The sequence below is a fragment of the Crocuta crocuta genome, unplaced genomic scaffold, assembly GCF_008692635.1.
Source record: "Crocuta crocuta isolate KB4526 unplaced genomic scaffold, BGI_CrCroc_1.0 scaffold370, whole genome shotgun sequence".
Lineage (NCBI taxonomy): Eukaryota > Metazoa > Chordata > Mammalia > Carnivora > Hyaenidae > Crocuta > Crocuta crocuta.
In genome coordinates, this window is record NW_027529632.1 from 9,602 (window position 1) to 23,106 (window position 13,505).

General features: G+C 45.8%; 1 protein-coding gene across 1 annotated transcript; it reads left to right on the forward strand.

Annotated features, from left to right (window-relative positions):
* The first annotated feature begins 3,910 nt into the window (after nucleotides 1–3,910).
* Nucleotides 3,911–12,358, forward strand: LOC144230066 (uncharacterized). The gene is made up of 3 exons (XM_077762275.1): nucleotides 3,911–4,138; nucleotides 6,552–6,678; nucleotides 9,040–12,358. The coding sequence occupies exons 1-3, from the start codon at nucleotides 4,016–4,018 to the stop codon at nucleotides 11,085–11,087; spliced, it is 2,298 nt and encodes a 765-aa protein (XP_077618401.1). The 5' UTR covers nucleotides 3,911–4,015; the 3' UTR covers nucleotides 11,088–12,358.
* Nucleotides 12,359–13,505: the final 1,147 nt, after the last annotated feature.

The window sequence follows — 13,505 nt, forward strand, 5'->3', positions numbered from 1 at the left end:
AAGAAGAGTGAACAATGTCTGCCTTGTGATCCCTAGGTGTTCTTCAGATCATGCCTCCTGCCTCCAGGTTGCTTCCCTGCCTTCTCTACAGGATAGGGCAGATCCTCGGAGCTCCATCCCAGTGGAACCCATCAGTCTTTTGACTGTGAACCCTGATGGTTGCAAAAGCTCCCGAATATCAGGCCCTCTCATTTTCCAGAGAATGGCTTTGGGAAAGTGTTCTCCTAGTGCAATCCCCTTTGCTCACCTCCGTCTCCCTCTCCCTCTAACCTCTTCTCTCTCCCCTCTCCCCGGGCTCCCACCCCTCCACAGCACCCCCAATGTGTTTCTTGCCCAAACCACATCTCTGCACTTCCTGCTTTCTTTGATGTGACATCTTCTCTCCCTCTAGTTGTGCAGTTTCTTCTGTTGACCTCTGGTTGATTTTGTGGGTATTCAGATTGATTTGATAGTTATTTAGTCCTGTTCAAGGGAAGAGACAAGCCTAGGATCCTCCTACTGTGCCACTACCTTAGCTGCCCCCCTCCCCCCACTCCCAATATAAGAAGTCTCATGGACACCTCCTGAGTTTCTCTGCAGTGAGCCAAGCAGTCTAAAGGCTTACAGGGCTGGACTCCCAGGGTCACCAATGCCGAGGAGTCCACAGACTGATGCCAACTAGCAACCTGCTTCTTTTGCTGGAAACTACATCAACAAGAAGGCCATTAGGCTCAGGTGGCTCCAAGGCCTTGGCCACCTACATAAGCAACTGAAACCTAACTTCAAGCAAATTCTTGTAAATGCCTCAAGGGTAAGAAATCAACACCCAGAATACCCAGTCTCTAACAGGCAACTAGGCTTTCCCAAACAAGGTAGTTTCTTAAGCTATAGCCAATCACGTATCTTCTTTGTTTTCTTCTCTTTTTGGTCTACAAAAGCCTTTCCCCTAGTTTGGCTTGGGCTGCCTGACTGGAACTGGTTTTTTTTCAAATAAGGTCTTAGAAATTTTAATGTAAAAAAAAAAAAAAGAAATTTTAATGTACCTCACTTAATCTAAACAGAACTAGTAAAAGTAAAAACCCACAGGACTCATATTTGCTCATGGCGGTCTTAATAAGGAGGGATGTCTAACTTCTCATGGTAATATTATATCCAATGTAATCTCACGAAATCACGTCTCCTTGTTTGTATCACATCTGGCCCGTTCTCACATACAGTATAACTTAGTATTTTTGCTTTCATTTCCCTGTGTTTTTCGGCACATATTGAAAGCCACATGAAGACAGGACTGCTTCTCTTGTACCTGTTTTTCTCCCATTCATCTACAAAAAGTTCTTGGAAACACATTATGTGCTCAATGCACATTTTTGTAGAACAGTGAATAAACATGACATTTCAATTTCCCTCACATTTTAACTATTCTGGGTACCCTAAATATCCTCATTAAGTCTTCATATTAGTTTGAAACATAGTAAATGATATCTTTTTAGGTTGGAGTCAGGAGGCACTGGATGGAGAGCCCTCAAAGACATGACGTGCATAAACAGCAAGAGGAAGGAAGATAATTTTTATCTTGACAACAGAAGGCACATTCTTAGTAGGAAATTAATCTCCTTTCACAGAAAGAAGGATGATCTCTCCTTTCCCAAAAGGAAGCACTAACCATGGAATGCAGCCAATTAAAACCTGCCACAAACTCGAAGTATTATTATTCAATGAAAGCATCTTTCCCCAGTCTCCATTTAAAACTTAATAAAACCTGACTTTCGTGGTGCCTGAGTGGCTCACTTGGTTGAGTGTCCAGCTTGGCTCAGTTTATTTTGTCATTGTTTGAGCCCCACATCGGGCTAGCTGCTGACAGCAGGGAGCCCGCTTTGGATTCTCTGTCGCCCCCACTCTCAGCCCATTCTCCACATGTGCTCTCTCTCTCTCCAAAATAAATAAATGTTTAAAAATAAATAAATAAATAAANTGGTGCCTGAGTGGCTCACTTGGTTGAGTGTCCAGCTTGGCTCAGTTTATTTTGTCATTGTTTGAGCCCCACATCGGGCTAGCTGCTGACAGCAGGGAGCCCGCTTTGGATTCTCTGTCGCCCCCACTCTCAGCCCATTCTCCACATGTGCTCTCTCTCTCTCCAAAATAAATAAATGTTTAAAAATAAATAAATAAATAAATAAAGTTTATGACATTATGTCTGGACCTTTATTATTTTTTCTAAATGCTGACTTCCCCTTCGTCTCTTGAAACTTCTTCGTGGTTTGCCATGGTGTGCTTATCCCTATTTGAAATTCCTGTTATTTCTGAATAAACTCAGTTTGCTAGTAAAATAAGTGGCTATTTATTTTTAGGCTTGACAGTAGTATTGCTCAATGTTTGTAGGAATGAAAACGTCACATTCTAGAGATAAAAGCCTCACAAAGACCAAGTACATTGGTCTAGCACAGCCACATTCTTCCTTTGATTCCATCTTTTCTAAGACTACTTAGAACCTGCCTCTAAAATTACTTTTAGTTTGTAACTGTTTTTTGGTCTTTACTGATGTGTAGGGAGATGGAATGTCGGTTTGCCCGTAGTTATTTCTGCCACTGCCTTTAAAGCACTAGATAAACATTGAGATCTCCTTTCTGAAATGGGCGTTTCACCTCTGGTTTTCTAGGGTACTTTCAATTCCTACTTCCTGTGCCTGAAGAAATGAGATTTACTTCCCAGCAAGGAGATGAGATCATTAGGTTCAGATAACCCTTTACTTCAGGGTTCAGATTCTACCTTTGCACACTCACTCCAACTGACAATGGCAACGGTGTTTTGGTATCAAATATAGCATAAGTTAAGTTGTTCTCTGTTTGAGATTGATGTCAAACTCCTGAAAGGAATTGAGTATACCTGAGAATATGGAGTAAGTAATATACGATAAAAAATATTCCGCAGAAGATGGGACAACAGTCACTATACAGGCATGTGAAGTTTTGTGTGGAACCAGAGGATGACTCATCATTGTCCACCTAACTCAGGATGGTCTGCCGTCTCAGTTCCTTCTTCCCCGTCATGGACTTGTATAGTGTGTGACAAAGGAAACTACACGTCCCAAATGGAGTCACTTCTGCTAGGCCATGTCACCAAACCAGGGCACAATACCTAAGCTAAGCTCTTAGAATTTCAGCATTCCCCAGAAATTTAGTTTCCACTGGTCTGCGAGGAACTTTGGGGTCAGCACCAAAAAGGTAATCGGCCACATGAATGGGTCCTCTCCTTCACCCAAAGGAAGATGAGGTATTCCCCTGATAAAGCCTTTTTGTCCCATAACAGAGTGACCTCGCTTGACACAATCCTTTTTTCCGTTATGAAGTTCTTGTCCTACCTTTAAAACCTTTTCCCCTTCTGTAGCCCTTTGTTGCTTCCCTCTACTTGCTAGATGGCGATGCTGCCCAATTCACAAATGTATGACTAATCCAAAAGACGTTTAAAATGCACTGGGCTGAATTTTTATAACAGAGACTTCTCGATTGTTCCTGACCAATTACAAAACGGACTCTAAGGCTTCAGGCTGCAAGCATCTGAAGAGCTACAACATCCCGCCCTGCAAAGACTCCTTTGACTTCTGAAGTGCTGTACACATTTGAATGGTGTGTCATTTACCTCAGGAAGAGGATGTGGGAGCAACTGAAATACCAGTCCTCTGCGCTTTAAAATCCAACAAAGCCGCTCCCTGCAGCACTGTCCAACAACTCTCAGAGTGACACGTGGCCGAAACTCCAGAGGTTCAGAGTCGGGAACCCCTGTCCCGTGGCCGCCGGAGCTCTGAGAGCTACGGTACTCGGAAAAGCGTGTGGATTGAGGACGCAGCAAGGAGCCAATGACCGAGCAGGATGAGGCATCTCTGGGCATGCGCGTCGCGTGGGGGTGGGATTTCCGGGCTCTTCCTAGAAGACGACTTTCTGCTTTAGAGCTTCGGGAACGCTGGCTTGGCGTCGAGGGGAAAAACTGACAGGGCACGACAGGAGGCAGCGTCACCGCCGCCCCGAGCAGTCTAGGGTCCATGGCTCCACGACGACGCGCCCGGGCTGCCCGGCACCGCGGCAGGGATCGAGACCGCCGTCACGAGAGTCGTCTCCGCCCACAGAGTCCTTTTGCGGCGGCCGCGCCCAGGAACCCGTCTCAGGTAAACGCGCGGACCCGGGCCCTCCCCGCGCTCCCCGACCCCGACCCCAGACTCTTAAGGCCCTACTTCGCCTGCGGCCTAGGTCCCCGTGTCGGAGCAGGGGACGCGCTCGTGAGCGGGGAGCTGAGTACTAGTGCCAGCGTGAGGGGTGCGGGAGCGGGCTGCAGGGGAGGGGCCGGCGGTATAGGGGCTGCAGGGAAGGGGCCGGCGCCACCAGCAGGGTCCAGCAGGTCTCCGTCCTTTCAGCGAACACAAGGTGCAGCGGCGCCAGTGAGGCCTGTCACCTGGCTGCCTGACCGGTCCGTCCATTCTGGCGGCAGTGACGGCGGTGTAACCCAGGTGTAAATAGGCTTCGTCTGGCTGCGGAGAGGACACACTGCGGGGGGAGCGAGGGGACAGGGAGCGCGGGAGGAGGTGCCTGCACGGCTGTATGTTTTCGTTGATGGACCAGAATGGCCACCGTGGATGTCAGAGAAGCGATTGAATTTTGGCTCCGTGGGTGAGAAGGGCCAAGCCAAATTTGGGGCGTCGCAGGTGACGAGGGAAAGGGAGGAGTCCCGGAATACAGGAGGCCTTTTGATCCTTTAACTTTAAGGCATAAACGGCCACTTAATTGACGCGCAAAAACGAGTTTTTTGGGAATGAAAGAGAACTGCAATCTGCAAACAAACGAGCTGAGGCTGAACAGTAGGCCAGTGTGGAGGACACAGAGAGGTAGGCTTTTGTAAAGGGGAAGGGGCTAAGCTGGGAAGGCTGTTAAAAACTACAAACAAGTCCATGAGAGTAAATGGGAAGTCAGAGTATGGCGGCTTCCCATCGGCTGAGCTGTTGGGTGGGATGGTCCGGAAAGCTGGTCTGTTCCCCTCTGGACAAGTAAAGTAGCTTCCCCATCGAAGGCCGAGTGTCTCTTCCTGTTGGGTCTGCATTGCTCATGGCGGCGGGGGGTGAGAGCTCCCCCAGCTGCGTCCTCCCAGCCCCACTGTAGTGAGGTTTTCGTCATTCATTTTCACAGGTCTTAGTAGCTGAAGGGATGGAAGCTCCCATCAGCGGGATGGAAGGTGGCAGGCTGATCGTCCGTGGAGATCCCCTAAGTTGTTTCGAGACCTCGTTAGAGCTTAGTGTTCGAAGGAGCGTGAGTTGTGGCATCAAGAGGGCAGCTGGACAGGACATATCGGGGAGCCGGGGGAGCGTTTCAGGATGGAGACCTTGAAAAGCGATGGCTGTTGTGTGGCCCGGGGTGGAGGTTTGGGTCACGTTGAGGAAGGGAGGCAGAGTGTCGCGGCACTGGTATTAGTAGGTCAGAGGGCCTTTGGGAATCGCGCTGAAGCGTGGTTCTCTGGCTCAGCACCTGGTTGGGTTGCTGGGCCGTGCGGGCACAGGTGGAGGAGAGAGCGTGATCTGGCAGATAGATGGGTCAGGCTTCCGTGGGATGATGGCACAAGAGAGGCTGAGGTCACCCAGGAGTAACTGAGACAAGGTGAGAGCGAGACCGGGCTGCTCTTTATTCAGAGGTGTAGGGCTTCCCAGAATTTTGTGGTGGGTTTTTATGGTGTCGGGGCCGTTTCAAAGTCTTGCTGGTGGATAAGGTCTGGGGCAGGTGTGGTCATTTGTGCGTCTCTGTGCCTGCCAGGGAGCCCCTTAGGGCTGGGGTTTCCACAAAGGTTCAGTGCAGAGGGGAGGGTTGGGACCGTTGAAGGAACAGCATGGGCAACACAGAAGTATTAGAGGGACTGTGAGCCTCTGAAGTTGACATGTGTCTGTGGGTGTGCGTCCCTGAGGCCAGGATCCCAGGCAGGCGAGGGGCCCTTCTCAGCAGCGTTTGAGACTTTCCCTCAGTTGGGATCCATGAGAGTGGTGGGGTTGTAGTGGAACCTGTTTGAATTTGTCACACATCCTTTGGATGTCATGTGACAGGTACAAGTGTGCGTCCAGGGGGCATCCTTTGGTGTGGGGCAGGGAGCTGTGGGGGCGCAGCTGTGGGGTCTGAAGGTGTGAGGGAGATGCAGACCGCAGAGTCATGCTCACGTGGAGAGGGAGTGTGAGTGTGAGCTTAGGGCCTCAGGGCCCTGGTATTGAAGACTGACTGGTCCAGGTGGGTCTGTAATTGGCTGTGTTTGAGGCCACATTCTGGGAGACTCCACCAGAATTTCCAGGCAGAAAGGGTGGCACTTGCAGGCCAACCCCGGACCGCAGATTGCCTCTGTGCCCCAGCCCTGCCTCTTACTGCTGTGGATTGAGCACAGCGATTGGTGGGAAGGTGAGGAGACAGTGGCTTCAGTGGCACCAGGACCTGGTATTTAGTCTGAGGTAGGATCTGGGGTGTCTGGGGGAGAATGGGGTGTATGTGTGAGGGGTTGGATTGTGGGTTCTCAGAGAGAGAACGTTCATGGTTTCATCTGTCCCTTTCTGACAGGGTGATGTGACCTTTGAGGACATTGCCATCTACTTCTCCTCCAAGGAATGGAGCCTTCTGGATGAGGCTCAGAGACGGCTGTACTATGATGTGATGCTGGAGAACTTTACACTTATATCCTCCCTGGGTAAGGCCCTCCCCCTCCCCAGTGACCTGGACTGGGCCCTTAGCCCCCAACCCCCCATTCCACAGGAGATGTTTGTCCCTCTTAGGTAGGGACTGAGGAAGCTGCTTGCTTCCCCAGCTTTCATGGCGTTTGCTCTGGTTGGCAAGGCTGGGTTGTCGGTGTGCCCTTTTGTCTCCCCTCCACCCCAGTACCCTCTGTGCTTAACCCTCATAGGGTAAAACAGTAGCCATACAGTGCGTGACGCTGCTGGATTGTGCCTTACTTACCCTCGCCCAGGCTGAGTTTTGTGTCCAGATCAATGCCATTTCTGTGACCCAGGTTTGATCTCTTCCCTTTGGAGCTGTGTTCTTGTGCCCACCTATGCCGGAAATTGCAGACATTGGCTTGGCCATACTGAAGTGGACTATGGATTACTTCTCAGGACTATCTTGTGTGGTTCTTTTATAGTGTTTACATCTCTACTCCTACCTCCCCCTATTACCTTCAGGTTTGTTGAGGTATGACTGACAANCTAGTGTTTACATAGAGATGTAAACTACCTCCCCCTATTACCTTCAGGTTTGTTGAGGTATGACTGACAAAATTATGTTACTGAAAGCATACTACATGATAGTTTGATACACTTACACATTATGAAATTTTCAGCAAGATGGAGATAATCAACAAGACAATACTTGTCATAATTACCTTTTCTGTTGCTAGTAATCAGAAGGCTTAATATCTACCCTCTTAGCAAATTTTAAGTGTACAGTACAGTATTCACAAGTGTAGGTAACATGCTGTCTGTTATATCCTCAAACTCATCTTATAAATGAAATCGTTTATCCCTTACCAGCATCACCCCATTTCCCCCAGTCCTTAGCTTCTGGCATTCTGCTTTCTATCTTTATGAAGTTTGAGTTTTTAAATAGAATATCCATATAAGTAATACCTTGCAGTGTTTGTCATGTGCTTTGTGGCTTATTTCAATTAGGATAATGTCTTCCATTTAATCCGTGTTGTGACAAGTGCCCGTTTTGCCTTCTTTTTTATGGCCAATTATTACTACATATGTGTGTACTAAATATTTGTCATTTTATCCACTCACACACACACCTATTCATGTTTCCCTATATTGACTATTGTGAATAATACTGCAGTGGATGTGGATGACCAGACACTTTGTGTAGATACTTCTTTTGCTTCCTTGTGTTACATACCTAGATATGGCAATGGTGGGCCATATGGTAGTTCTATTTTAAATTTTTTGGAGTCTTCCTTTAATATTTTCCATAGTGACATCCTTGATATACAGTCCCAGCAACAGTGTTCAAGGGTTCTATTTTCTGCACATCCTCACCAACATGTTACTTCTTATCTTTTTGGTCATAGCCGTTTTACTTTATTTATTTTTTAATTTTTTTAATGTTTTCTTTTTTTTTATTTTTGAGAGAGAGATAGAGACAGCATGAGGAGGGGGAGGGTCAGAGAGAGAGGGAGACACAGAATCCGAAGACAGGCTCCAGGCTCTGAGTTAGCTGTCAGCACAGAGCCCAACACGGGGCTCGAACTCACGAATCATGAGATCATGACCTGAGCTGAAGTCAGACGCTCCACCGATTGAGCCACCCAGGTGCCCCTGGTCATAGCCATTTTAACAGGTAGGAGGTGATATTTGTGGTTTTGATTTGCATTTACTGATGATCAGTGCTTTGAGTACCTGTTGATTATGTTTATCTCCCTTCACTTTCTTTTCTGTCTACGGTTCTGCTACAACTTTTCTTTTGGGTATAGTCCTATGTGTTTGTTTTTCCTTTTGGTGTATATGCTTTTGATGTTTTAGGGTTTGAGGTCATATGTTGAAATTTTCAATCAATTTCAAGATCATTTCCATGAGTGCTATAAGATGGGGGTCTAGTTTCCTTGTTTGTTCATTTGGATATTCACATTTCAAAACAGCATTTAAGAGATTATTCATTCCCTAATGTATATTTTCGCATAATTTTCAAAGACTAGTTGCTTGTATATTTATACATTTTGCCTCTTTATTCCGTTTATGCCAGTGCCATGTTGTTTTGATTACTCTAGCTTTGTAATATTATTTCAGATCACAAGTGTGCTGCCTTCAGTTCTGAATTTTGTTTTTAAGATTTCTGTGCTTCCTGATTTGGCATATCAGTGGCAGGGGTGCCGGTGTCCTCTGTGGGGCAGGCAGCAGAAATCTTTGCAGAGCAGGGTCCGCAGTAGCACCCACCTGGTGGCTGATAGAGATGCCCCAGCCCCTATTTCCTACCCCTCCCCACATGTCTCTGCTACTACCATCTCCAGTCATCCTTTCTGTGTGCTTGTGCTCTGTTTTATGCTTCACTGTGTGTTAGACAGTCTTGATTAGACTCTTGANCGCAAAACAATTTTATTTCAGCATAAACTTTCACCAGGAGCCAGAGCAGCACATGGGAGATAAACCATTCAGAAGCAGTATGGATATGGCCTCTTTTGTGAAGGGATATGGATTCCATGATTCAGGAAAGCCCCTTACCTGTACTGAGGTTCAGAAGGAATTCGTGCCTGGCTCTGGACATCTACAGCAAGAGGCCACTCTTACTGGAGAGAAGCCAAACACAATCAGCCAGTGCAGGGCAACTTTACAGAGCAGTAAAGGTCATTACACTTGGGGAGATTGCAAGGAAGTCTTTGGTCCCAAACATACACATGTTAAGGATCAGGAAGTCCAATTTGGAAGACTGTGCTTTGTGTGCGGTGAATGTGGGAAAACATTCAGGTACAAATCTTTATTCGATATCCACCAGAGATTCCATACTGCAGGAAGACATCATGAGTTTGTCGAAGATGAAAAATCCCTTAGGCGAAGGTCAACTCACAGTCCATACAGAAACACTCACAGTGGGTCTAGGCAGTACACGTGCTACAAATGTGGGAAGTCATTAGGCCACAAATCAGTACTCATTCATCCCCAGAGATGGCAGAGTGGAGTAGGTGATTATGTTTGCAGTGGATGTGCAAAGTCTTTTAACCATAGCGAAGTGTTTATCACACGTTCTGTTCAAACATTAGAAAGGCCTTATAATTGTGGTGACTGTGCAAAATGTTTTACCTCTATCTCTGCCCTCAGTTATCATCAGAGATCTCACACAGGAGAAAGACCTTATGAGTGCAGTGAATGTGGGAAGTCTTTTGTCTCCAGTACTGGCTTCCGTTCTCACCAGAGTGTTCACACTGGAGAAAAGCCTTATGAATGCAGTGAATGTGGGAAATCTTTTTTCTCTAGATCTGACCTCCATTATCATCACAGACTTCACACTGGGGAAAGGCCTTATGAGTGCAGTGAATGTGGCAAGTCTTTTCATCGAAGAAATAACCTCAATGTACACATAAAAGTTCACTCAAGTGAGAGGCCATATGAATGTAATGAATGTGGAAAATCTTTGAAGTGTAAGTCATCATTCATTCAACACCAAAGAATTCACACAGGAGAAAGACCTTATGAGTGCAGTGAATGTGGGAAATCTTTTACCACTAGTTTTGTCCTTCGTTCTCACCAGAGAGTTCACACTGGAGAAAGGCCTTATGAGTGTAGTGAATGTGGGAAATCTTTTACCGCTAGCTCTGTCCTCCATAATCACCAGAGAGTTCACACTGGAGAAAGGCCTTATGAGTGCAGCGAATGTGGGAAAACTTTTACCACTAGTTCTGTCCTCCGTTACCACCAGAGAGTTCACACTGGAGAAAAGCCTTATGAATGTAGGGAATGTGGCAAGTCCTTTCCCCGAAGAACTAACCTGAATGTACACATAAAGGTTCACTCCGGTGAAAGGCCTTATGAGTGTAATGAATGTGGGAAATCTTTCAAGTGTAAGTCCAAACTCATTGAACACCAGAGGATTCACACAGGAGAAAAGCCTTATCTGTGTAGTAAATGTGGGAAATCTTTTAGTCGTAGCCACGCCCTCCAGTATCATCGTCAAAGTCACCTTGGAATAAGGCCTTATGAGTGTAATGAGTGCGGGAAATCTTTTGCTTGTAGTTCTTCCCTTCGATCTCACCAGAGAGTGCACACTGGAGCAAGACCTTTTGAGTGCAATGAATGTGGAAAATCTTTTACCGCTAGTTCTGTCCTTCGTGCTCACCAAAGAGTTCACACTGGAGAAAGACCTTATGAGTGCAGTGAATGTGGCAAGTCCTTTCTCCGAAGAAACAGCCTCAATGTACACATAAAGGTTCACTCAGGTGAAAGGCCTTATAAGTGTAATGAATGTGGAAAATCTTTTAAGTGGAAGGCAACATTCATTCAACACCAGAGAATTCACACAGGAGAAAGGCCTTATGAGTGCAGTGAATGTGGGAAGTCTTTTATCAGCCATCCTGCTCTTAGTTATCATCAAAGAGTTCACACTGGAGAAAGGCCTTAGGAGAGCTGTGAATGTGGGCAGTCTTTCAGCCAAAGCTCCAGTCTCACTCAACAACAGAAAGTATAGTAGATGAAGCCCTTATGAGTGATATTATGAACTGTTTATGTTCGCTAAGAGTCATATGTTCTCTTCCTCTATTCAGGATTAGCAGATGATGTCTTTGGGAGGTAATTTGAATCAGAATGGGTCATGAGTGTGGAGCCCTCATGAATGGGATTATTGTCCTCATACCAGTTCTAAGAGAGCTTGCTTCCTCAGTGTACCATGTGAGGACCCTTTGAGAAGATCATCTATTGATCAGGAAGCTGCTCCTCCCCAGACACGGGACCAGACCCTATAGGGAATGTTATGTCAGATATCCAGCCTCCAGAAAGAAGTTTCTGTTGTTTACAAGTCACCTAGCTTACGGTACTTTGTTAGAGCAGCCTGAGCTAAGACAAATGTGAAGACAAATGTGGGCAATCTTTTGGCCAAAGATACAGTTTCATAAAAATCGAAAATTACCCTGGGGCAAGGCCTCATGAGTGAGGGAAATGACAGTCTGTTTAGCCAGTTATCTGTCTCATTACACACTCAGAGTACACACTGAAGAAAGGCTCTAAAGTAGCAGAGCAGGTGGTACTTCCTTGATTATATAATTAACACTTGAGGAGAGCTTTTGTCAGACAGCTATCTACCTGATGTGAACTTTGTTTACCTCAATGTCCACAGTGGGTGACTTCCCATAATTTTCAGCTATTTAGGGAGAATTCAGGAGCTGCATCATGCCTCTGATGTGTCCAGAGTCATTGCTAGATTGAAGTCACTGCCAGTTTCTGTAACACATCACTCCATCTCTGGTACCTCGCGGGTCCCCATAACGTGGGTCAGTCACCCCCTACATGCTCAAGCGTCCTGACCTCTGTGCATTGCCTTTGGTGATAGACATACATTATGGGTAATTGGAACTTCACCTTCCCTTCTAAGTTAGAACATGGATGTGATAGAGTGTTTATCCACGGTACCTGATCTGAGTTTTGGAGGGTGTCATGCAGAGAAAGAGTAAATGTCTTAGGGTGTTGTCAGTTTTGTGATGCTTCTGATAAATCTATGCAGCGTCCAAGCCCCCAATACAGGTATTTGCTGCCACAGGTTGCTCTGGTTTATGCATTAATAAATACCTTTTTTGTTTAATTACTTTAATTTTTGGTGTTGTATTCTAATGGGTTGTTTGAAAGCAGAATTAGGCTCTTCCAATATGAAGGAGTAAACAGATTTTATTGCTTCCCAACTTACTGTGTCTTGGAGTGGATAATTGCAAACAAATAATATGTACATACATACTCTCCAGCTTGAGTGAGAATTTGCAATATGACCCAGAACCTATGTTATGGGCTGAATTGTGAATCCAAAATACCTTTGTTGAAGTTGTAGCCTCCAGTATGTCAGAGTGTGACTATAGTTAGACATACCATGTTTAAAGAGATAATGAAGTTGAAATGAGGATATTAAGACGGACTGCTAGTAGGACTGGTGTCCTTATGAGAAGAGGAGCTGAGGATAGAGGCCCAGAAGGATGGCCATTTGAAGACAGGGAAATCCCCATCTCCAAGCCAAGGAGAGAGGCCTGAGAAGAAACTAACCCTGCTGATATCTTATGTCCAGTTTCTAGACTCCAGATTTGTGGGGAAGTCAATTTGCGTTGTCGAATCACCCAGTGTGTGGTACGTTCTTGTGGCAGTTTTAGCTAATACGGCCCCCGGTGTTCTCTGTGTGGCTTTTGTGGTGCGGATGCCAGGAATTTTCCTGTGCTCAGAGGTCACCCTGAAGAGGGAGCATCTCCAGCGGTTGTGAAACCATGTCCAGTGGTTGTGGAAACAATATGGATATTTTGCTTGCCCACAGCTGATACCACATAACTGCCAGGCACTGTTGAGTGGAGTATCTACCCCAAATGGTTCAAAGGAGCCATGTGACCTGATGTACACTGTTCACGTGTTACACCACNTCTTATGAATTATGGCTATTTTCCATTTTTATAAATTAGACACTGATACAACAATGATCTATGTTGGAATTTTCCTTACTTAAATAGTGTGACATTTTGTTCTATGAAGTTATAGTAACGGTGTTAAGCTATTTCTTCATTATTTTTACTCAGATTCTTTTGTGTCACACAAATCATGGCAAAAAACACCATGCACATGTAAGTTTAGTGTGCATTCTTACCATTATATCTTCACTTTCATGAATCTAGGCATTCGGAAATTCAAAACTACAGACCTCCTTCATGTCCTTGCCAATTTCTAAATTGTAAATTATCCCATCATGGGAGCAGGGTATGCTCAGAGAAGAAGCTGAACAATTCCACTTAGGTGTTTAGTGGAAAACTAATCTTTGGCATCTGCAGAAGACTTTACAAGCCCAGGCCAACTATAG